Below are 24,889 nucleotides of genomic sequence, written 5' to 3'. Positions count from 1 at the left end.
TTTGTTTGGCAAAGTCTTGCTTGTAGCAACTACTAAATTATACAGTATATAGGCATTTTCACTGACAACTGTCCCCCTGATGTTTGACTGAGGTTTTGGATGGTTAAGGGCTGATAAATCCTTGGAAACAGATGATCCTCTGAGGTGACTCCGATGGGAATTAGCCAAAAGAAAAAGGGCTAATATATCCCGTTTTGGGCAACGTATTTTACAAATATAGCTAGCTAAGCCAGTTACCCTTCAAAACTCAATTATCTCTTTCTACTTTGTTCCTAATGCGGTTGGTAATGTGGCTGGCTCCCACCCGGCGCCCAACAAAGCCGGATGCACCACGGTGGATCCGAACCCACAACCTCCGTGATGGTGCCTTATAAGTGCATTATAAATGTGGTTACCAGTATAACGCATTATAGACCTTAATATGAAGTCTTACTCTCATCTGCTGCAGCTTTATTTGAAGTTGTAGCTTTTGCCAAGCTACCCAGCTAGAGTACATGGTGAAAAAACTGCTTGACTACATAAGACCTAAATCGTTCTGAAAGCTGTGGAGCTACCAACAAGCTACTGAGAAATGTAGTTAAGCTAATAGCTTAGCTAAGCTCCTGCCCTGCACTGATATAATTGATCACATACAGTACACAGATATCAAACTACAGAAATGTCTTTCACCAGCTTATAGTCAGCAATACACATATTCAATATGTTAATGGAATTTAGAAGATTTAGATTTAGAACACTTTCCTGGGGGTCTTTGTGTGTAATATGTTGTTTTAGATATTTTAGATTTTAGCAGTGAGCCCAGTGTCTCTGATGTCATGGACACTGGGCTCACTTACTTCCTGGACTACATGAAGGAAGATTAGAGAAGGAAAGGACATGGTCACAAGGCTGGGCTGCGCCATGACACTTTCATGGATGCTTTCATGGGAGCCAAACTACGACCGGAAGTTCGGCAGAATGCACTGGAGTCAATGAATGCTCAGTGACCAGCTCATGAACTCAGATCTTTTGTAAAGTAATCTGGAAAATGAAAGATTTGATAGATATGTAACACATTGTCTGCTGCTGCTTTTCGATGTGTACACTGTGTAATTTTATAGAGGTATGGTATCAAAAGAGTATTTCCTGTCTATCAGTCAAATCTTGCGATACCTCCGAGCCAGAAACGATACCTGCTGCTGTTTAGATCGTCTGTGCTGCTGTGCACATCGAAAAGCAAGTGATTAGAAAAAAACCTGTGATATGACTTTCCTGAACCGATTATATGATCTCAATTGGTCTCAATTGTTCATAAATAATGTTTGTTATGAGCTGGTCCAGCCAGCTCCATTCACTGCCATGTATTCATTGAACGTCCAGTGTGAGTTGACTCCCATGAAAGTGTCATGGCGCAGCACAGTCACGTAACCATTTTCTTTCCTTCTGAAAGCTTCCTTGGACTACATGTTGTCTCAGTAAGACAGGAGCAGTGCACCAAAGCATTATGGGAAGAGTAGTCCAGGAAGGAAGTGAGCCCAGTGTCGATGACGTCAGACACTGGGCTCACTGCTAAAATATCTAAAACCACATATAACACACAAAGACCCACAGGAAAGTGTTCTAAATCTTCTAAATGTCATTAACATGACATTTAGGGGGGAGGGGGGCTACAGAATAAACGGAAAGGGAAAAAAATGTTTTTACACTTGCACTGTATTCAGAATTCTCCCATGTTCCTCACCCACTAATTTAGAGTGCAGAGTGCATGGGGACAAGATAAAAGCACAGAAATTGGAAAAGTGAATCTCAAATGTTTGAGACAATGAAATGGAATGCTGCTACTATGCATTGTGTCATAATGGTAACGTTTATAGTGCATAGACTCCATCTTAAATGTGCAAGTCTGAAAATATAATGGATAATTGCAGGATCCTTTTCAAGTTTAGCATTTAAAATGAAATGTGTTGATGCAGTGTACGTTCTTCAATTAGGCAAAAGGCTGAAATTCAAGTAAAGCCCTGCAGGCTCATCGTAAAATCACTGAGCGTCTTAATTACATGGCTTTCTGGTGCTCATTAAAATGATGGATGGTGCCACCTAGTTCTAACTAAATGTGACAAAGTATGCTTTTAGTTTACCCCATGATGAAAAGAACAAAAGTTTGGGCTGCCAAGAAATATCATGACAAAGAAAAATAGAGAATGTACGAGTTATCAGGTGTCCTTGTAGAACTCAGGATTCTAGGCATGGACAAGATATTGTGGGTTTCAATCTGGCATATTAGCGTTTCCTTTTCATCTCCATTGTGTGTTACCAGATAAAGCAGTATTAGCAACACTATTTAAAAAAACTATTTGGGACACAAACAGTGAAAGTACTATAAATTTCCCACTTTGCCCATGTTTAATCTGATTCAATTCTGACAAGGATTCAGAGGACCTGACATGAAATGTCACAATTTTGTTCCATGTATAACACTGAGTTGGCCATCTGATGATAAACGAAAGAAAGAAGATGTTCCATGTCTGAGGAAGCTTCGTAAAACCTCTGCCAGCCTGTGACCCAGCGGAGAGAAGACAAACATTCAGCGAAAATATCACATCTACACACGTCACATTGCGACGTACTGTGTGCTTGTAGATCAGCCATTAACTGAAAAGGGAGCGGACCAAGTATAAAGCCCTGGGGGACTCCAGTCAACTCATTACAAGGTTTAAGTGGTGAAGCTTCTTTGGAGAGTTCCTCAGTGTCATAGCAGCAGCACAAAGAGACCATGAGATGCAGATTCGTAAACAATCTGTTAAGGCTAGAAAATGTGTCCCATGGGATTTTACTACAAAAAAATGCCCATATTGCATGCATGCATATCCTATGTTTACAGTGCAGCGGAAGAGATGCACTCATTAGGTAAAGAGGTGAATGTAAGATCCTTGCAAATCTGAAAATCCATACCTAATTTATGCTGGGGGTAACCGACTGTCACCAATAAAATGGCTTACGTTGACACTTTTTATTCCACAGAAGCATGAATTGTCTTTAATAACACCATTTCATTGGTACTATTGAAAGAGAATGAATGCTTGAATGAAAATGGGTCCAAAACACAAGCACATGAAAAAACGAGGCTCCTTTTATCCTTTAAGTATTCTCTAATAAGTGCAGAACAATGCTTCACTCTTAGTTCTTCGAAGGGGAAAAATAATTTGCAACTTTCCTCATACTTTTGACATGTTCTTAAAAGCATTGGTTCTCAATAATTGGGTTTCGCAATATTGGACCTGTAATTTTCATTGAACTTGAATGTTAGTTGCGTAAATATTCACAATGTACACAACATTCCTCTAACATAATTCGTGTCTGTGATCAGTTACTGTACATCTGTTGGTACCACTTACTGATAAAAAAAACCTGTAAGTGATATATCCATTTCTGTTCATATGCATAACCTGTGGATGTAGTGTTACATATTAAAATGCATGCAATATGTGATGCCAATTGCCAATATACTGAATAGCCAGTCCTAACCCAAGTGAGAAGGCATTATGATCCTGCAATCTTTCAGGCCTGATCTATTCGGTAACCTTTATGCGTCCACACCAGGTGGACACTGGGCTGTCAGCACGGAAGATAACATCGGAGGTCAAAGGAGGCTTAATATAACGGCGTATCCCTGCCAGATCATAAGCCTAATATCTCGCCCCTGATCCAAGGGCCAATTCCCCTTTGTTTGAGCGGTAGATGCTTGGATTCCCACTGAACACTGGCCGTTAGCTACTACAACTTTCTCAGCTTCTTTTCAAGACCCTCCCCCAAGTGCAGTCATCTTTTAAAAATATCTGTGCATATTATCTAAAAAAAAAAAAAAAGTCCAAAAGAAAATATGTGGAATATAAAATGCATGTGAAAATAATCAGACAATGAACCAGCGTTTGCATTGCAATCAATACAAAATAGATGTGGTTTATTCCTTTGGGAACAAAAATGGCAACAACTAAGTGTCACTTCTCATAACCAGCAATATCTACAGGAAAGAAAAACAGCAATAGCTCTTATAATCAAAGTCCATTTTCCGCCATGTTAAAACAAAAAGTCCAAATGCAGCTGATACAGTTTGCCTGTGTATGGTTTCACATTCTGTCTTTTCTGAACATTAAAACGTGTTCATTTGTGTGTGTTTTTTATTTCCCTCACTCAAGCCTGCAAAGAAAACATCTGTCTGTATGCCTTTCAAATCCATGTTTTAAAATGTTTTGTTTACATAGCTTCAAAAACACTGGTGTCTGTACAAATTCCTATGAAAAAAGGACATCTGAGGAAAAACAAATATGAAAGCTGTCATAGAAGAACCTCAACAATATGCCTGATTGAATCTGAATGTCATTTGTAACAGGTGCGTGACACTTTGTTTCGTTCTGTGTCATCTCCAAGTTTGTCCACAAGACGCTGTGTTGTTACAAAGACAAGATTCACACATAAAATACATCTCCTGAAGAATAACATTCTGTTGTGCACCGTTAGTTTTTTCTTTTCTTTTCATTTCTGACCTCTGTCTACATTTTATTTCTCAGCGATTTAAAAAATAAAAGAGAAACAGACGCAGATAAAGTAAATTACTAAATGAGTGAGAGTTTGTTGTCGGGTTTTTTGTCACTTGCAGGTAAATCAGCTTAAAGGGTACTTGTTCTTGGTGGTCCAACTGGATTTCTTTTCTTTTTACAGTCCACAAATCTTGCTTCAATGTGTGCTTGCCTACACAGTACTTCTATTTCACTGCTGGTAAGGGTTGACAATGGGTGACCTCTGACGTTAGTGCAACGTTTCCCAACTTTCATTGGGAAAACTTTTTTTTTTCTTTGATTTTTTTCTATGACGTCATCCTGTCTACATTTTGACTAGCCCTCTGGGTCATCTTCCTTTTGGGGTTTTAGGACAGAGCTAGTGGGCCTGTGTCTCCAGTCCCTCATAGGCCCCATTTTGCCCTTTAGTTTGAGTGGCCGCATCGACCTCAGTTTCAAAAACGGAGAATCGAGCCGACAAACAGAGTCAATATGCTAAACTAGACATTTAGAGACCGTGCTTCATTGAGCTACTTTAATGTTCTCCGAGTTCTCTGAACTTCCAAACGATTTGTTCCTGTTGGGGTGGACATGTCCAGCTCTTCCTCCGAACCTCTCCAGACAATTACCACTTCCTCGGCAAGAGCTTGGTGGGATGTCTAAAGAATGTAGGACACGTCGTCACACACACATACACACAGAGCATCAGACCTCGCTAAGCCACAGCCAAGGACAAAAACGAAGGGTCGCAGTCCCCGTAAAAAAAACGACAAAACATCCACTTAACGGTCCCACCTGTCCCTCTCCTGCGTCTTGGTCTACTCCTCCTCTTCCCTCCTTCTTTAGAATAGACTAAATACAGCAGGTTTCGAACGGGATAGAGAGGGAAGAGCAGGGTGGTTGGGTACTAGGTAACAGCTTCAGGGAGAGGTTGTCCCTGCGTGTGCGAGGGGAGGAGGGGAGGGAAAATTGGTGAGAGTGTATGTATGTGTAGGAGAGGAGACTTGCGTGTCTATTAGGACTGTTTAAGACGTTTGCGTGGGGGTCCCAGGAAGGGGCACTGTGCGGAGGCCAGGGAGCGGTACGCCTCGGCAACCAAGTGCGGGTGGGACGCCACCATGGATTTCCAACCTGCCGTTTCCATCACCTCTGCAGCATGGCTGTTTGGTGGGGAGAGGGAAAGAGATATAAGAAAAATGGAGAAAGGGCAAAAGAAATATATATACGGTGTGAACAATTATCACTCGTACTTGAAAAAGACTGCAAAGGTCGAAATGTTGTATCTGCTGCTGTTTTTTGGAGCATTTAAAAGTTAGTTGCAAGCGCCCATCTTGTTTTTCGTGATTCTGTTTTTGAAGTTTGGCTCAGCACCAAGAAACGGAGGATGTGCTTTATTTTTTCTCTGAACATTATTATCACTCACTCATTGTATGTTAGCAAAAGAAGTACAACTAGACCCTACAAAGTCAGGTTGTCCTGGTCTCTCCCAAAACAAAGCAGGATGTAGGATGGAATTGAACAGAAAGACCATTGCACAAAGGAACGGACAGATTAAATTATTTTGGGCGTGAGAAAGAGAAAGTAAGTGAATGAGCACTAAGGGGGTGGGGTGGGAGGGAGAGAGAGAGAGAGAGAGAGAGAGAGAACACAAAAGAGGGCATGTAAGAAAGCTGGGTACAGCTTGTGAAGATGTATTAACTCATGCATGCTCAGTAGAACTCACTAGTTGATGAAGTCGACGGCCTGTGTTTTGAGCTGGTCGGCGCTGTGCAGGTCGGCCAGGATGAGGATCTCAGCAGCGTTCTCCACAGACAGACTGGTACACAGGGCGTCCTCGCACATGACCTTCAGTCTCTCCAGAGCATACTGAGCCAGAGTTGCGCGAGAAACACTTCTTAAAACCATTTCCTAAACATAAGTAGCTAGGGATTCTATGGCGCCTTACAAATAACGTTTATCATCTTGACTACAGAAGAAAATAGAGAAAAGATTTAGGATGCTAAATGAGCATATCAGTAATGATATGCATAATTTCTCAGAAAGAATCTCCCACGGGTATTGAACAAAAAAACACATTGAAATGTCACACCAATGTGTGGTTTTATGAATAAAAAAACACATCTTAACAGTTGAAGGGCCCATGACGTAGACGTCAGTCATGGTACTTAGTACGGTCATGTCCCCGAGACGGAGATTGATTAATCTCCGTTAAATTAGTGATATCAAAACCGGTCGGTTGTTGCCCAATCCTCGGTGTTGCACAATAGTGACACGTCATCGAAAATGTTGCCTGCCTGTTTAGACTTGCGATCTATATCACCCCGTCTAATTATGAAAAAACATGCTGTGTTTGATGGGCCCTCGCTGTCCAGTCGCTAGTCTCGTTATATTACCTCCCGTTGTTGTCGTCGATCGCATCGATAGTGTTGTGGCTATTGTTAGCTGCTAGCCTGCTACACACACATTCACAACAACATCCGGTCCGTCGGTAAAAGTGGTCCAGGCGCTATAAACGATGGGCACATTTTATTAATGGATTAAATAACCCCGGGCCCTTAAGATGTTTCAGGTGTCTGTGAGGTCAGATGTAGAGTTGCTGGCCGGCTCCATATGCAGATCTAGCGTGTCTTGAGTGTACAGGGTTTGACGAGGTCAGATCAACATATGGAATGAATTCTGTATTGGCCATATTATATGGAGCGTGTCACGAGGTGAAACTGACTGACGGCAGATGCAGGTTTTCATCACAATTTGGAAATCTAGATTCTCAGGCATCTTTGTATCCGTCATCAACACAGTCTGTAATGTGTACATTTGATAGTGTTCACGACTCCGTGCTGTGTGCTGTATCTGTATGTTTTGTAGGAGTTTATATTTCATGTTACCTTGTCAGCTGCTGCCAGCAAGTCGTCGGCCATCTTGTCTAAGTTGGGAGCCTTGTCAGTGTAAATGAAGCACATCATCTCTTTGAAAACTTCGGGCTCTACATCGTTAATTTCCACACGGTTCTGAGAGTGATCAGAGTAGACAGAAAGGGTTAGTGGCATTGTAGCCTAATCATTTCTTTGGTTTCTCATCACCTAACTAAGTGTCACCTATAGTTTTGTGCTGCAACTGTTGTCTTTTTTTTAACAGAAATCAACACAGTAAAAAGAAAACATGGTGGCTAAAATGGCCACAATAGAGATTATTTTATTTCAACAAGCCCACAACTGAATCCCATCCGAATAGTTACAAATATACTATACTATACTATACTATAGTTCGAAAACATAAACTTTGAGAGGAGGGGAGGGGACTTTCCCTTGGATTTGAGAGAACATTTCAGTAGCATCTCCTGCTATTTCATTTCTCACAGTTAAGAGTGTACAAACGAGAAAAGCAATTCTGTGCTTCGATTTGACAGCAAAATGATGAATCCCATCCTTGCTGACGGGATGATTTCATTTCGCAAGCGTTCCCATTCACTTTCACCAGATACCTTTCTACCTCCGCAGACACACAACCCATAACTCACTTCAAGTCACCCTCAACAACACAGTGAAACTTTTGTAATTGAACCATTGAGGAGCAAACAGAGAATTTATGTCCCGTCGGGACATAAAAAGTGTGGGGACAATATTTATAGAGATAGAGAATTGAGACTGGAGAACTGCAGTTACCTGCACGTAGGGTAGGCTATATAGCCAGAATGGTCATTTGCGGCGAGAGGCAAGACACAAAGACGATTGCACAACAAAATGGGAACGGTGCTCTAGAGTCTAGACTAGAGAGACCACCAGCGCCGGTCGGGAAAAATTAATAAATAAATAGACAATAGACAGTGGGACATTCCCCAATAGTGCGGGGACATTCAGACCCTTCTGACCCCGTCTCCGGCGTCTATGTCCCCACGGACTCACCTTTTTGCTCTCTTCCATCTCGTGCTCAAACATGGCGCTGAAAACAGGAGAACGTGCTGAAATAAAAAACAGGGAAAGTTGAGACGGCATCTGAAAATGTATGTGCGCGCACATTGTGTGTCTGTGTGTGTCAGTGGGAAAGAAAAACATAAAGATAGTCTCAAAGAGAGACATTGAAATAAGTGGTTCTGTATGTCGCCTGTACCTGCCAGAATGGCTTTATGCGCCTGGAACTCCTGGCCGGCCACACACAGGGAGCAGTCGGTGAAGCGGGAGTTCTCCCAAAGGCCCCCCAGCTCATCAGCTAGCCGACAGTCAGGTACTTTCACCATGTTCATTGTGTTCTGGCCAGATATATTGACCGAGTCCTGCACAACGCTCACCTTGGAAGAATTCAATATAAAGTTGGCAACAGTTTCAATACGTCAATACATGATGACTTTACATTAATTTACTCATTTTTAATAGCTATAAACAAGCCATTAATTCATATTTAGTTTATAATTAACAAATTATAGGAATTCTTTATTAGATAGGAAAGTGTAGAGGGACAGCAAATCAAAGGCAGTGAGAGACGAGCCAGTTGTTGGATTCAAAGATACGTTTTAAGTCATATGAAGCTTTTGAGCATTTAAAATCAATGCATCCATTAAGGCAACTGCATATAATGGCAGATGGCTTATTTTAATTGACGAGTTCTGTACCATATGTTACCATAGCAACCATGAAATAAAATTACTCAACTCCAGCTACGGAGGTCGAAAGAGAAATCATTTCCAGAGTATATACATTGTGTAGGTTACACAAGCATGTTTTTCATATATTAAAAATGAAGTCTACCTACTGGAAGCCCAGTTACTTTTTTTATTTGACACAATTGGGAAGAAAGTTAAACTATTCATTGTTATTAAAATACGTTTGAGAATGTTTTTGGGAGAGTGGTGACCCTGACGAGAGATAGACCCTGACGAAGACCTTTGTGGTCGAAACGCGTTGGTCCATTTATTTGCCTTGCTCATCCTTTAAATAAACTATTTAATTTTTCACTGAAGACGGAGTGCCTTGGATTCTTTTCTTTTCAAGTCTGCAATTTACATTTTTGAGAAGCAGTACCACTTGGAGGAAGAACACCTTTTGTCTATATGGTGAAAAATGTTATTTCCATCCACGATTGTTCGCTTTGAAATAAAATCAGGGGGAAAAAACACCTTGAATGAAAGAATCTCTATCGACTAAGGGGTCTCTCGACTGACTACGGAATTCAAATTGTCAACTTTCAGGGGGCAGCCAGCTAGATGTTTTAAATCTTTAGTGCTCTGGCAAATTCGGTAGCAACATGGATTATAAGGCAAGGGAACTAAATCAAATATTGATATGAGGCCTGAGCCATGGCTCAGTGGTCCAGGCACCTTGGCTGGTAATCCAGTCTGGCAGTGTGCCGCGGGGTCGACTCCCGATCCCGACGGCCTTTACTGCATGTCTTCCCCCATCTCTCTCCCCATTTCCTGTCAGCCTACTGTCTGTCCCTCCATAAAAAATATAAAATAAAGGCGAAAGCCACAAAAAAAAAAAAACATTTAAAAGAAAAATATATATTGATATGATACACGTCTTTCTGAATTAGGTTGAGCAAACACCAACACAGAGCAAAGAGTACACACTTTTGTCTGCATGTCTGAATAGTTTGCCAAGAGTCTGAATGTTTCAATCTACACAAAGTTGGGCGACGTGTACCTCACAGAAGAGAGTGAGCTTGTCATCCGGTAGAAGACCATTGGCTTCGTCCAACAGGAAGTCTCTGCGAATGAACTTCTTGAAGCCCCAATCTTTTCCCTGAACAAAGCGATACGCTCTCTGGCTCTCTGTGCACAAGGACAAAGACACACACAGCACAGCAAGTATGAGAAACACACGCACAAAATAATAACTCTTTAAATGCCTTTTATTTTATGTGCAATTTAAGTCACCTCAAACTGAAGGGAAAACAACTGCACAATACCATTACCAAACTCAATGATTTTTAAAGCTTTAAAGTCTTCCTACTTTTGAGAAAACAAGCCCCATTCTCAAGCATCTCTTAAATGGGAATACCACTCATTTTCAACATTTTACTATGTCATTAATATTAATATACCTTCGAGTTGTAAAAAAGGTCTGAAACTGGAGGTCTGAAACGTGGGGGAATGTGATCAGTAACATTATGAAGTACATCTCAGTGACATCACAAAGATGTACTTCATAATGTTACTGATCACGTAATTTTTATTTTATGGATTTAAAACAAATCAAAATTGGTTATATAGTTTTCTCAATTTTGACCCAAATAACCGCTCTACCTAGAGTAGTTAACATCCAAGACCATGACAAAATAAAGAAGCTAGTACCAGTCTACAATGACTCACTCACCCATGGCTTTGGTCTCCTCTCCCTTGGCGTTGAGGATGGAGAACTTGAACTTGGCGCGCACCTCAGCCTTGGGGCAGCTGACCAGCAGCAGGTAAAGAGACAGGTAGTCTTTGCTCTCTTCATCCAGACCTTTGGGATTAACACGCAAACACCTGGGGTGGGGTGTATAGCGTAAAACAGTTAAGCCTGAGTTATACTTGGTTGTGCATTGAGCAACCAAGTATACCGAAAATAGCAGATCTATAAGCTCACGATGGATCGGAGCTCCGTGCATTGTGAGCTTGTAGAGCCGCCATTTTGGGACACAAGCGCACAACCAAGTATAAATCAGTCTTTAGCAGAATAGTTTTAACTAGAAAAAGTGCCCCTCGGGGCACAGGTCTCCACCAGACCAGGTCAGGTTGTGGCCTCCTGGTGGTGCTATAATAGGCCAATGTGATATATTCCTCAGAGGCGTTTTGTTTCAAAATGGCCAATCCTGCAAACTTTGAAAGCCTATGTTAGCCAATTAGGATGGAATATGAAATCGACAGATCCATCTTGAACACAGGACTATATATATAATCTTTATTTCAGACAGTAGTCCATATCATATATACATAAGATCAACGTACAAAAAACTAAAAGACAAACAACAAGGGAAAAGGATGAAAGAGAGCAATTAATACAAAACAAAGTACAGTAGTGCATATAAAAGTACTGACCTACCTAATCAGCAGCAGGCTGCTGAGCCAGTTAACAGCTCTTCATAGGGTTCGTTAGTGCCACTATGATACCGTTACTAGACACCTCCATACTTTGCATAAAGTTATACATCAGTTGTCTTAACAAAGCATCACATGTGGGCACACCAACAGAGGTAAACAACTGACTGGCACTGCGCCACCTAGGAACACATAGAAGTAACCTCATCATGGCATCGTTATATGCCACTCTGAGCCGTTGCTTGCTTTTTACTCTGTACGAGGACCATAGATGGGCTGTATACAGAGGGGTGACATACGATCTGAACAGTGCACATTTTACGTCTACTGAGAACAGAAACATTTCTTAAAAGCATATTGGCCTGAGCATATATTTTGCGACACTGTCACTGGATGTCACGGTCATCCCTGAGATCCTCAGAGAGGATATGTCCAAGGTATTTTAATTCCTTGGAAACAGGTAGGCATCTGATAGACAGAATGCTGGAAAGGTGGATTTCCTGTCCTCTCTTGATCGAACAGGTGAACAGGTGAACTGAGGTGGCCAGTCCATAGCAAATCTCAAGTTTTCCCAGAGAGGCATGGGCATCTGCTGTGCACACACAATGGTCGAGCCACGATGTAGAGTGCCATGCTTCGCTCACATAAGTAAAACTATTATCTGGTAAAAAAAATTATTTGCTAGATAACATTACATTATTTTCATTACAGAAATACAATGTATTACAGAAGTACATTCATTGTCCTCAATAAAAGTCTGAATAAAGGCTAGTCTGTTCAGGAATTCATCCTCAAACTGATAAGATTCATAAGGTGTTTATATGTTTAAAATTGTAATCTTCTTGCCATTAAAATTAATGTCTAATCCAATGGCCCAATCAACATTTAGTCTTGTTACTTTCACCAACGGGTCATATTTGCGGTTCCAGAGAATAGCCACGCCCCCAGCTATTCTATCTTTAACCAGTTTTGTGCTGAGGTCAGTGGTGGTTTCTCCAGCGCCATGGAAGTCATTGTGTACTGTATTTAACTTGTCCAAATCTTGTTTGGCAAGCCAAGTCTCTTGGAGGCACAAGATGTCACACTCGTTCAACAATGTGTCAACAGTCAAACGTCTTACTTTGTCTGCAGCACTATGCCCCACACGCAGGCCACGTACATTGTATGATACAACACGCATGATGTTAGATGTTGTTCCCTAGCAGGGTTGTCTGGGAGCTTGAGTTTCCCCCGGCTCTACCCGACCCCCCCACAACAGCACCTCTAGACTGGCGAGGTTCATAGTAGCGCTGTACAAAGGAGCCTGTTGGCCACAGTTCCGGCTCGTACATCTCCGCTATATTGTTGCATTCAGCAGTGACACAAAAAGAGCTAAATCTGCTTTGTGCCGATTCGATTTTGCGACATTTCACCTCACATCCCAGCTTCTCTTTCAAGTAGCCACAGAGAGTATCTGCCTCCAAACTCTTGTCAAATTTTGTTGCAAAGACACTCACCATTTTAGTTGTGATGGCTTTTATATGACTAGCAGTACTGGTTCCAGTAATGCCTGTCTTAGGGGGTCCCCCTAAGACAGGCATTACACACACATTACACACTAGAGATGTGTAATGATTTGCGTGATTTTTGGACAGAATCTGGAGGAGTAATAGATAAGAATGTGTTTTTCAAAAGTCGGCCTCCTGGTGGCGCCATAACAGGCCGTTCTGTAAATTTAGGGGCAGAGGTTCATGTTGGCATCCAGGGAGTGTGTGTGCGACCAGGTTAACGGTGCCGGAGATTAGCTGTTCACAGACAGACGGACGGACGGACGGACACACGGACGGACGGACGGAGTGTAAAACATACTCTCTCCCCATGCCTTCGGCCTGGTGGAGGCAATAAGTTACGGTATGATTAACAGCTAAAGTGGCATGAGTGGCCAGATTACATTTTGAACAGTGTTTTCCAATTTCACAGACAAACATTAAGTGCTGCTATGCTACAACCATGAATTCCAACCAGGTTGCTTGGCCGGTGACTAGGGTACTGTGCAGTGACACATAATTTGATTACGCAATAAATGTTGGGTATTATTAAACCACAATACTAGTGACATAACATAATTTTGGACTGGAGGCTTTGTTTTAGATGAAGGTTCACCTCTGCCTCTCACTTTAATTAACTCAAGCTAAGAACTTCCTGAAAGCCGATTTCAATTGTCTCCCTTAATCCACTACATCAGTGGTTCCCAAAGTGGGGTCTGGGGACCCCCGGGGGTCCTTGAGGGAGTTCCAGGGGGTCACCAGCTAAATGATCATTTGGAACCAAATGGACCCTTATGGGTCTGTAATTATACAAATTAAACCAACGGGTCCGTTTGTACACTCAGATAGATAGAAATGTAAACGGGTTGAGAATCACTGCTAGAGCCGTATAAATCTTCTCTTACTGGGTCCCTGGCATATCTTTTCAAATGGGGGTCCGCGGGCTAATTAGAGTCAATTTGGGGGTCCATGACATGAAAAAGTTTGGGAACCACTGCAAGTCGGAGGCAATTTCTTATATTCTACTTGTTCTATGCCATTTCTTTTATATAAACACGTCGTTCATGTCAATACTGTCTATAGTACAGTAGGTGGGGAAATAAGGGAAGGTGTTGAAAGTGAAACTTCTCATCTGAAGGCATTTAGGCATTCTTATGCATTGGGCTTACTAGCCAGTGAAATAATAGTGACATAAAAATGTTCCTCATTTTGTTGGGGAACCCCTAGAACCCACTCAAGATTAAGAACCTCTGGTGCCCCGAGGCCAGAAAGCATTTTGAGAACCAATGTTCTATGTGATAGAATATCATTGCTACAAGAATAAACATATGAAGGCTCCATCAGATAACGAAAGACAATATCCTGTCACTCACCATTTAAGCTTGTCATTGGCCCCAGAGGAGAAGGTGGAGCTCTTGATGACTTCTCCCATCTCCTCACGACAGAAACTGAAGTTGTTGATGGTCCACATGTAGGAAAACTTTACCACTTTTATCTGTGGGGTGAACATATAGCGAGCACAACATTCTTACATTTAGAGAAAGTATTAATTGAATAAGGAATCTTAGTTGATGACAACAGCGTCACTGAGAAGCTAATCAAAATTAAAGAATTTGTGAAATTCAGACATAATTCATCCTAAATTTCTGTGATTTCTACATGGGTCTAAATGTCATTATAGGCTAAAAAAGAAGAATATGTAAAAGAACATGACAAATAACAAGAATAGCAGATCTACAAGCATCGTATCACGGCATGCAGTGAGCTGTTTTCGCTCTAAGTGTACTACATTTCGGACAACTGATCTGGGCACTGGGGTCACACGTGTGTTTGTCTCACCTGAGTGTAGCACCAGCTCTCGGCCACGGGCCCGCTGGACATTTCCGCCGGGGGAGGGGGACTCGGGACTCTTGACATCGCCAGGGTGACAGCAGGTGTGTGTAAATGGGGTGGGGGGGTAGTTAGGGGGCTAGGAGGAGAATCCTTCCAGGCAGCAACGTCCACTCCTCCACCCACCCACCTGCGTCACGATCACGCCAGATGGAAGGAAGCGGGATTCACACTGGAAAAGGAGGACATTTTGAGTAACCCGCCACACTAGGTTTTGAAAACACGTCACAGGAAATGAAGGGCTGTGTGTGACTTGCCCAATGCCTCAGACGAGTTTCCTGAACTTTTCTTGAAAATACAAAACTCATTGTGATTCAGGACGCAGGCACTGTGTGTATCTCATTAATCTAGTTCAGACTCAATATCATTTCAATTCATCTTGGCAAACAGTGAATGAGACAGAGTGTGTGGCCTCAGCCTGCTACTGAGCGGCTTTTGGGCTCGGGCTAGATGAATTGTCCCTGACCCACTGGGGGACAGAAGGCAATCAATGGCCCGTAACCGTTCCAGGATCAATAGCCGCCGCCATGGCAATTAAGTCCACAAATTAACTGTAAATAAACAAGGCGGAGAAACTGGCTCCATGGAGAGGTGTGTGCGTGTGCCGGTGTGTACGTGTGTGTGCGTGGCTGAGTGCGTACGTGCGTGGCGTGCGTGTGCCTGAACAATTCGGTGCCTATGAAAACAATGCTATGGACACACACACACACACACACACACAGGTCTACTACACAGTTTTTGTAAATTAACTTATATATGCGCGTGCATGCACACACACATACACGATACAATGGTCCAACAATCTCCCTGGTGTGGGAGTTTGAGTCAAAGAAAAATAAGGAATTCAGATAAAAACAGAATGCTTTGGAACTTTGAGATTTGGGGATATGCAAGTACAAGGAATGCATTTCCCTTTCCCAAATGTATGCTGTTCACGTGCTCTTTTGCATGCTAGATAACACAACATGCAGGGTTGCACCTGATTTGCTCAGTATCTCCATAGTTGCACAAAGTTCCACTGTTCAACTTCAAATGATTTTACAGAAATAATCTCTAAAAGAGAAAACACCAGCACTCACGGAACTCTGGTTTTAAGGCACATTTATTTTTGTATGGCACTACTATATACAAAAACATAATCCCCTTTTTATTGACTGTCAGAGGATGGTTTTGTGTGATATGTCAACTTTAGTCCCCCAACACTCAAACTACTGGTTCGACTGCCTTGGAACTTTTTGTGCACCATTTTTGTTGAGTGACTTCATGGCTTTTCCTATCTAGCACCATCCTTAGGCTACAATTTGCACACAAGATATCTTAAAATATAATTTACAGATTGCCATGAAACTAGCTGTGTGCATTCATGCTCTCTGGAAGATGAACTCTGGTCCTTTGACTGACAAGAAAAGTAAAAGTCTGAATTTAACCTGAAACTAACCAAACATCTAGGTCTAGACTGTAGCTAGACTCCCAAAGGCAAAAGGGGAACAAAACAAGTATTTGAAATGAATGTGTGAATAACCAACCATTACAGTTAAAGGGACACTTCACCCCTTTTGCAACCAGACGTGCGTGCGTGTGTCTCTGTGTGTGTGTGTGTGTGTGTGTGTGTGTGTGTGTGTGTGGTACGTGTGTAGTTCTGGGTGTGTCACACTAATGCTGATTGTTTGACTTGCCTGTCTCAGTATATATGGACCTGCGTTTACTTGCTTGTTTTTCTTCATACTTGCCCTGATAAGACTCTGTTTGAGTCGAAACATGTGCCCTCCAGGCTATGGGGTCTCAAAGTCTGACTTCCTGCACGTGAATTTCGTTTGTAAACAAAGTGAGAGGCTATATACATATTTTAGCATGACGATTACGTTTAAAATAAGTAATAAACTGTCTGGATGTCATCTTGAATGAGATTAAAAACTGAGTAGTTCTTTAATCAAAACCAGCTGTGTGGAGGAGGACAAGAAGCATGGGAAACAAACTGGTGAGCTTCATTTTCATTGGCTTTTATTGATGTGTATCTCTACACGTCAACTCATCACACAGCATGTTTTCGTTTTCAGGAAGTAATTAAAAAAATATTGTTATGGACTTTTGATATTAAAAACACAAAAGATTTGCCCATTTGTTTGGCATCCATTGTTAGGTATGCCCATATGATGACCACGGATATGGTCTAAAAGTGTGAAAAATGTATTTATTTCACTACGCCTTTAACCTTTTGAGTTCTCGTATTGCTGCCTTTTCATTAGTATTCCAGTCTGATCCTTGAAGCACCAGCCTACTTTACATTATTTTTTTGCATCTCCATCAAGCACCTGGTTGATTTTCTTTTTGTTGCTTTGCATCCAAATATAGTATTCATTCATACACTTGTCCAACCGGCTGTCAATGACCAATTTGCATCCCATTGCCTGGACTGTCAATGACCAATTTGCATCCCATTGCCTAACGTAATGTTATCACTGCCCTACTTTATGTAGCCTTGTCACAGAGTGAGTTTACTACCAGAATAAAACTGTTGAAGTCTGTGCTATCTGTTCCTAAATGTGGTGGAATAGTAACTGTACATAGATGTATAAACATGGAAATAGTCTGTTAGTAATTAGAAACAGCATTATCCACATCCACGATCCACCATTACGTAATCCTGATGTAAACAAAAGAGATAACGTGTGACATGACGTCACAAGTAAAAAATAAATAAAAAAGAAAGAAGAGGGGGGGACCCAGGGTGCCGGCCTGGCGAGCCGCCCCGCGTCCGAAACGAACGAATGACAGAGTTACCATGTGGGGGTCCCCGGGGGGGTCCCCGGAATATCCAGACCCCCGGGAACGCGCCCAAGGGGCCAGGGCGGTTTCCGGCGAGCCGCCCAGCGTCCGAAACGGTTGAGAACTGACAAGAGTTACCGTATGGGGGTCCCTCTACTGTACTGTACTGGCACACCTGAAATCATCATATATACAGTTAACATGCATATATGTTTGTGTGTGTGTTAGGTTGCGCACAGGTGGTGAAAAACAACCATGCTGTTTTCGTGCTCAGACCCACCTAGGCACCCACCCAGCCAGCCACCCACCCACACACACACACAGCTCCGTAAGGGAATGGTTGCACCACTCAAAAAGCATTCGGCATACATAAATCTTGTCCAAATGGCCATAAAATAAATTAAAAAATCTGTTTTTCATAAAATAAAGACATGAACAAACTTTGCAACTGACTCGGCTACAATAAGAATGATTCAGCAGCTTTGAACACTGTTATTCAGAGATATACTGAGCATTTATTGTGGTGTTGCGTTACTTGCTGCAGAAGACAGTCATTTTTGTTTCACCGAGTAGTAGAATGGACATTAATATTGATTTCACTATGGAAAGTCTCCTGCCCAGTATACCATCAGTGGCCCATATCCATTGCATCCACTTTTCATTTCAACATTCTCCAAGCTTTCTTTTGAGAAATTAAGCCTGGGATCCAAGATTACAAAGGGTTAAAAACCAAAGACTCCCAGAGGCACAGTACAATCGCAGAATCCGTTTGACCAAAGATATCTGACATCGAAAAACAAAAAATACAAAAATAAAAGCAACAATAAGCAACAAATATGCAGCCCAACGTATTTGGGCTAAAAAGGCAGTCTCTTGCTAAATGGTTGCCTCCAATCTTTCACAGGGTGAGGGTTACAAATTTTAGTGTAATACACAGGGTTACCAGACACATAATTCAGAGTCATTGTTAACTCATCTAGCAAGTGGCAACAAAGGAATACACTATACAGCTACTATATAACCCTGGTTCAACAATGTTCTAACTGGACAAGGACAAATGACCCGGTCCAGCACATGGTCTCAATACAATGCCAGATTTATGAGCAATTTTCATTTTGCAGCAAGGTCGGTAGCTAAGTGATGGACTGGATTGTGTCGTCGTCCAGCCCCCCGCACACAAACACACACAAACACACACACACACACACACACACACACACACAAAAAGAAATAAATATCAGCTCTATATAACACAAGTCCGTCTGGTCTTTCCGTCGTATCATAGACTCAATCTGTGGCCAATCTTTTCCACCATCCTCCTACAGTGCACAGCTCCATTTCTTTCTCACACTCTGTCACACAGACACACACACACCTTTACTTCTTCATCCATAAATTCAATTTAGGTCAAAAGGCAGGGTGATAAATTCTGGTAGCAGCAGTGAGCTGGCGCTTTCTACTGCTGATGATTGCATTGCACCGCACTGACAGCAAGGCCAACAGACAGTCAGAGGTGAGTTGCATTACAGCACCGCACTGACAGCAAGGCCAACAGACAGCCATTGAGGTGAGTTGCATTGCAGTGGCCCAGCTGTGTGTATACTGTATGTCCTATGTATACTCCAATGTCTCACCATAATTTATGTCTGGACATTTAGGCTCATCCAACTTGATCAGTGGAAGTTATTCAATGAATTGAACTGGGTTACTGGATTCATACCATGCTCCAACACAAAATAGCTGCACAATGGTTAGGACCTGAGGGCCTTGTACTCCAGACAGTGTTCTATAAATCTAATGGAAAAGAAAGAAAACATCATCATAAGGAAGTGTTGGAGGGGGGTGGGTACTCCTGATTCTTGGCCATTGCCAACAGGCAAGACGTGATGGCAGAAAGACAAGAGGCAGCGAGCAACAAAGGAAGAAAATTAAACGTAAAGTAAAAGACATGGGAGAGCAGGCGGGAAATGAAAAATTGCCCACTGGTCTGCGGAGAAATCGAAAGAGATGGAACAATAATTGCAACCACAGAAGGAAAGATAGAAAAGGTATGAAATCATTGCAACAAGGGAAGGAAAAATTGAAAATGTATAAGGGAGAAATCAAAGACTGATTTGAAAACGGGTGGTCAACGACAGCAGGGGTGCTGGAGAAATATCTTACATTGCCGCAAAAAATGGCTTGGGGGATGGAAAACTATTAAACTATTTTCTACCTCTTTTTCCAGGTCGTGCAAAAAGGTATGGGCATATTGGAAAATATGAACATATCCAGCTCAGAAAACCTGAAGTATTTTTTATCTGGGCCAACAACAACAATAACAAACATTAGATCTCCATAGGAAAGTTAATGTACTGGTAAAGCCAGTTGAAGGACTATAACTTTACACGTCATTTAGGTCTTTCTGCATGCCAGTATGAAGTTGACTTCACTGTGGACAAGCTTTTCATGCTGGCACACAGTAACATCTAAACAAGATTCCTGCTATTACCTTCAGCTGTGTTTATTCATCAAAATTGTCTGCTGTGAAGAGTCTACTGACACCAACTGCTCTATTTAGCCATTAAGATCCTATAGGTTCTTTAGGAGTACAGGCCAGGGTGGACAGTTTTCAGACCACAACCAGTAATGCTTAAAGAGAAAAGGGTCTAAACTGTCTTTAGTGGCTCTTGACAACAATTAATTAATGTAATAATAATAAATGTAAAAAGGACAGCAGGTACTCCTCAGGTACTTTTATATATCACCATTAGCAATAATTCTGCAGAGAATATCACGCCAACATGTCTCTTTGAATTAAACCTTTTGATTACAAAATCCGGGGAGGCAAACTATGAAAATAACAACCCAAACCATGCTTAGAAGAAAACAGGGGGACGCTCCGGACAGTTCCGCTTGAACATATCGATTGTGTTAAGAATCAGCAGACGGCACCCCGACTGCAACATAGGCTACAGGATCAATACATGCTAGGTCTTTTTTGCGGCCACAGAAAACCAACCAATTACGCAGTTGCAGTTCTGAGCTAGATTTAGCTTGCGCAAGCTTATGAGCACACTGCACGCTCAATCTACCTACATGTCACGTTGCAGTATTAGGAAGACTTTTTTTTATGAACAGTTGTTCATAAAAAATAATAAGAAATACATTTTTTAATCTATTAAATTACAGTAATTACAATGCATATTATCCTATATCGAGACAAAATACCTTGTGGCACTGTATCAATTTGGCGGGATATTGCAATAAATTGGGGACAAATTTCCATTTCAGAAATCAATCTCTGCTCAAGATTAAATAGTGGAAAGTATAGAGGAATTGCAGGTGGCAATTTCCAGGGGGAACGAAAAAATTGCAACCCCTGTCTAAGTGTCAGCGAACACAATGTCTATCTCCAAGGCTTTGGTTTTCGTGGACTGAGGTAAGCCATGGACAAAACCTTAAAACTATAATTGGTACAGGGGCCAGGGATCGATTGCTTGGGCCTCTATGGGAGCGATTTCATATTCTGCCTTTGCTTGTTGTCCTCCTCCCTTCCTAAAAACTCAATCTCAGAGCGGTATGAACTATTGATTTTGCTACCGTGATCAGTGTGCCTCCTCCACATCCCTGACTTTGTGCAGCCCCACAATTCCATTGAAGGGGATTTGAGGGGGGCAAAAAAGCATTAGCACCCAGGCTTGACCTCTTGCCTCTGTACTTCCTTGCTAAATCCCCTTCACCTCACAATGTGAGGCAGGGTAAGGGAAGGCCAGGGAAGGGAAGAGGGAATTCAATGCATATCTTATGTCTCCAGCCACCTTCTTTTTATGATACTATTACGAGGCCAACTTTCACCAAGATGTTACATTTGACCTCCATGGAGGTAGACCCTCACTATCTGCGTCTAGTCTAGTTATTAAAATAAAGCTGCAAAATAATATTTAGGCCTATGTGTGGAGAGGTAGAAATACCACTTCACTGACAGTGCTTGCAATTTCTATTTTTGGTTATGTGTAGGTGTGCAAGTTGTTCTCCCTTCTTTAACAAGAATGGCTTTACATTTTCCTTACACTTAAAAGTTGTGGTTGACCAGTCATAGAATAAAATGTCTGTGAGCAAAAATCCCCAGTGGACAGAACAGGTTGAGGTTTTACTTGAGGTCAATGGGAAGGCAATACTTGTGCATACAGTGAATGGGTAACGTACCAGGTGGCCAGGTAATTTTACTGGTTATGCAATTGCTAACAGCTTTCTATGTAATGATACACTACCACCGCTTCATCATTCTAATAAGATAAGATATTAAAATTGAACCTTATTGATCGAGCAGGGACTGCCAGGGAGAATTCAATCATTACAGCAGTCAAGAATCAAGCTACATCGGACACATGCAGCCGGTCAGATGGATGTCCATAAAAAGACAGAGGAACCTGATCCTCAAGCCCAATCAGTATAAATTAACACATTTAATCAGTACATATTGTGCAGAATTCCCTTCATCATGGGACAAATATACACCAGTAGTGCTCTGGTTATCAGTGCACAACTGCACATATAGCCTACAGTGTAGGGCAGGCTATGTGCAGTGTACAAGTAGTAGTAGTGGATTAGTAAGTGCACGTACTATTAATATATACAGAAGTGCTAAATGATCCAGTAGTGTAAACTGTGCAAACAAAGTAATCAATGTCTTCAGTCACAGGGGCAGCCTGGCGGCTGCCGTGGTAAGAGTATACCACATAAACAAGGCTAAAGTCCTTCCAGCTGAGCTGAGTAGCTGGCCCAGGTTCGAATCTGACCAAAGGCTCTTTCCTGTATATCTCCCCCTCTCTCCCGCCTTTACTGTCTCTATCAAGATAAAGCAGAGATGCTGATATATTCTCTAACTATGTCCTCAAATTAAAATTATCAACATTAGAATGATCAACAATAGGCTAAAAGTGTCCAATCTGACAGATATTACCTGTACAACAGCAGTGAGCATCATAACATCATAACATCTAGTCAAAATTCTAAAATCAGAATAAATGTGCTAAATAGATAGCTTTAAAACCAAAATGTTTAGTAAAACAAAAGTGTTCAGGCATAGAGGATTTAAACCATAATTAGTTGACCCATGGCTCAGGGCTCTATACTATCTATCAACATCTTTGCAGAAAAAAGCAAATCTACAATCTACAATGTAAGTTTGTAGATCTGCAATTTTGCACAAATGTTTGCTCCAGAAAAGGGATTCTATTGGGTTCATGTTGGTTAAATGTGTCTAATACGTGTTTTCACCACAGTTACCGGTGAAAATCCCAAACCACTGAAATGCTTACTGCACATGAAATACAATTGAAGCTCTGGTAGTGGTAATGATTAGAGTCAACAACACTATACTTCCCATTATAATATATATTACTGTTGTCTCTGAGAGAACTAATGATTATGAATGATTACTGAACCACGTTACCAGTTATGGCAGAAATGTATTCATTTAAATTAATAATGTCAAATCCAGATAGATGCAAAGTTATCCTGCGCTTTCAATTCCTTTCTTGGGCACTGTCCACACTAACCCTTGTAAATCTATGCAAAGTACTACCACCTGTATTTTTAACAACCATTCCACATCCTCTCTTTCAAAACTTAGATATTGTCATTTTGTAATTTAAAATCAAATCAAAATGTCCAAATCCATATAATCAGCCAGTGTCATTGAATCTTACTGTAACTAAAAGTTAGCATGGCATCATATTTTACATGGGGACATTTTTATATCGGATGGTATGGTCTGGTTCTCAAATTATCACAGTAACACTGCACTGGGGACATGGTGGCACAATCCACTCATTTTATCAACTACAATCAAAATCACCCCACTCAAAGATTTCACATGATTCAGCTATAATGTAGACTATTGTTGGTTCACTAACATAACCAAACCAACCCAGGCAGGTCTAATGATAAAGCCATCCACGTCTCTGCTGTGGGACCTTTTGACAAGATGAAACTTTTGTCTTTGACATATTAATCATGACCACAATACCCCCCCCCCCCCACCCCCCCAACACATAACATAACCAATACATTCTAATTATAAACCACCTGTACTGTATTTCTTTTTCACCCAATACATTCTAAGCAAGTATGGTACTGCTGCTACAATGTAATAAACTTTAATTATATTTACAGTTACACTGTCTGCTTATAGTATTATACCCATTTTAAGTTCATGCAGAATACATTCCAAGCTACTCATCTATGGTATTACTGTATCTATTCTATGGTATTAGCAGAAGTAGTTCTGAACCATGACGAAACAGGTATGGTTTATTGGTATCAAGAATGAATTGGCTTGAGTCAACTGACTACCAAATCTTTCCTACATGTAAAATATTCTCAGTGAGGAATTCATTTCAATCTTTCTATATTAACCATGGGCTTTCTATTCAATCTGACAATGTACTGTTATATTTTCAACCGTGCACACGCAGGAAGCAACAGTAATTGTAATCTGCATCACTGATGGGTTAGCTAACCCCTGTTGGTGCTACTTAGCCCTGTCGTGAGGTTGAAGCTGAACTGAAGCAAACAAAAAAAAACAGAACGTGAAATGGCAGCAACACACTGACTATTAGAAACCACAGAGCACTAATTACAGTGTATAGCTTTGACCATACAGCCAGCATGGCACGACACGCTGTTATGTTTATCATCCAACTCACCTTTACATTTAAATATATCGTTACTTGTATGTAGGGGATCTTCTGTTGTTGTTAGCTCCAAAGCTAAGCTGGCTGCTGGAGTGGAGTGGAGTGTGGAGAGCTGGCAAGTGTCGACCATGTTGGTGCAGTTGGAGCGCCCCCTGCCGTGCTGGGGTGACGTGACACGATCACGCCTAACTTGCCTTACACCGTATTGGAAAACTGGCGAGTTCTCCGGATACCGTTTGGGATGTTTTCGCTGTGAGGTTCAAAAGATTACATTACATGTAGATTTCATTGCACGTAGTGCAAATAAATGACGACCCAATTCAGGTTAGGTTATACAACAATCGTTCGTGGTTTAATAGTCCTTAATTTAATTGTTATTAAATTAAGTGTATCTTAATTTAATCAGCAGATTGGATGAGTTATCTGTGATTTAATTACGACGTGCCAAGATCAAAGCGCAAAGACTGATAATGTTTAATT

General features: G+C 41.4%; 1 protein-coding gene across 1 annotated transcript; it reads right to left on the bottom strand.

Moving 5' to 3' along the window:
* Positions 1 to 3,907: 3,907 nt before the first annotated feature.
* On the bottom strand, positions 3,908 to 24,531 carry LOC308332943 (speckle-type POZ protein). The gene is made up of 10 exons (XM_080789084.1): positions 24,422 to 24,531; positions 14,913 to 15,135; positions 14,447 to 14,568; positions 10,844 to 10,995; positions 10,172 to 10,299; positions 8,643 to 8,820; positions 8,438 to 8,493; positions 7,421 to 7,543; positions 6,259 to 6,401; positions 3,908 to 5,695 (listed from the first exon to the last, which is right to left on the bottom strand). Exons 2-10 carry the CDS (start codon positions 14,988 to 14,990, stop codon positions 5,551 to 5,553), a joined length of 1,125 nt encoding a protein of 374 aa, XP_080645210.1. The 5' UTR covers positions 14,991 to 15,135; positions 24,422 to 24,531; the 3' UTR covers positions 3,908 to 5,550.
* Between the last annotated feature and the right edge of the window lie 358 nt (positions 24,532 to 24,889).

The sequence above is a fragment of the Protomyctophum bolini genome, assembly GCF_963924005.1.
Source record: "Protomyctophum bolini genome assembly, chromosome: 18".
NCBI classification, from domain to species: Eukaryota; Metazoa; Chordata; class Actinopteri; order Myctophiformes; family Myctophidae; genus Protomyctophum; species Protomyctophum bolini.
Note: the sequence above shows the minus strand (reverse complement) of the source record. Positions and strands in the feature narration are given on the sequence as shown.

What these genes read in the sequence shown, in the direction of transcription:
- LOC308332943 (XM_080789084.1), bottom strand. Translation starts at nt 14,990, where the DNA reads ATGTCAAGAGTCCCGAGTCCCCCTCCCCCGGCGGAAATGTCCAGCGGG. An exon ending in GCCAATGACAAGCTTAAATG is followed by an intron (nt 10,996 to 14,446) that starts GTGAGTGACAGG and finishes ACCCCACCCCAG; the next exon opens with GTGTTTGCGTGTTAATCCCA. An exon ending in TGCTGGCAGCAGCTGACAAG is followed by an intron (nt 6,402 to 7,420) that starts GTAACATGAAAT and finishes ACTCTGGCTCAG; the next exon opens with TATGCTCTGGAGAGACTGAA.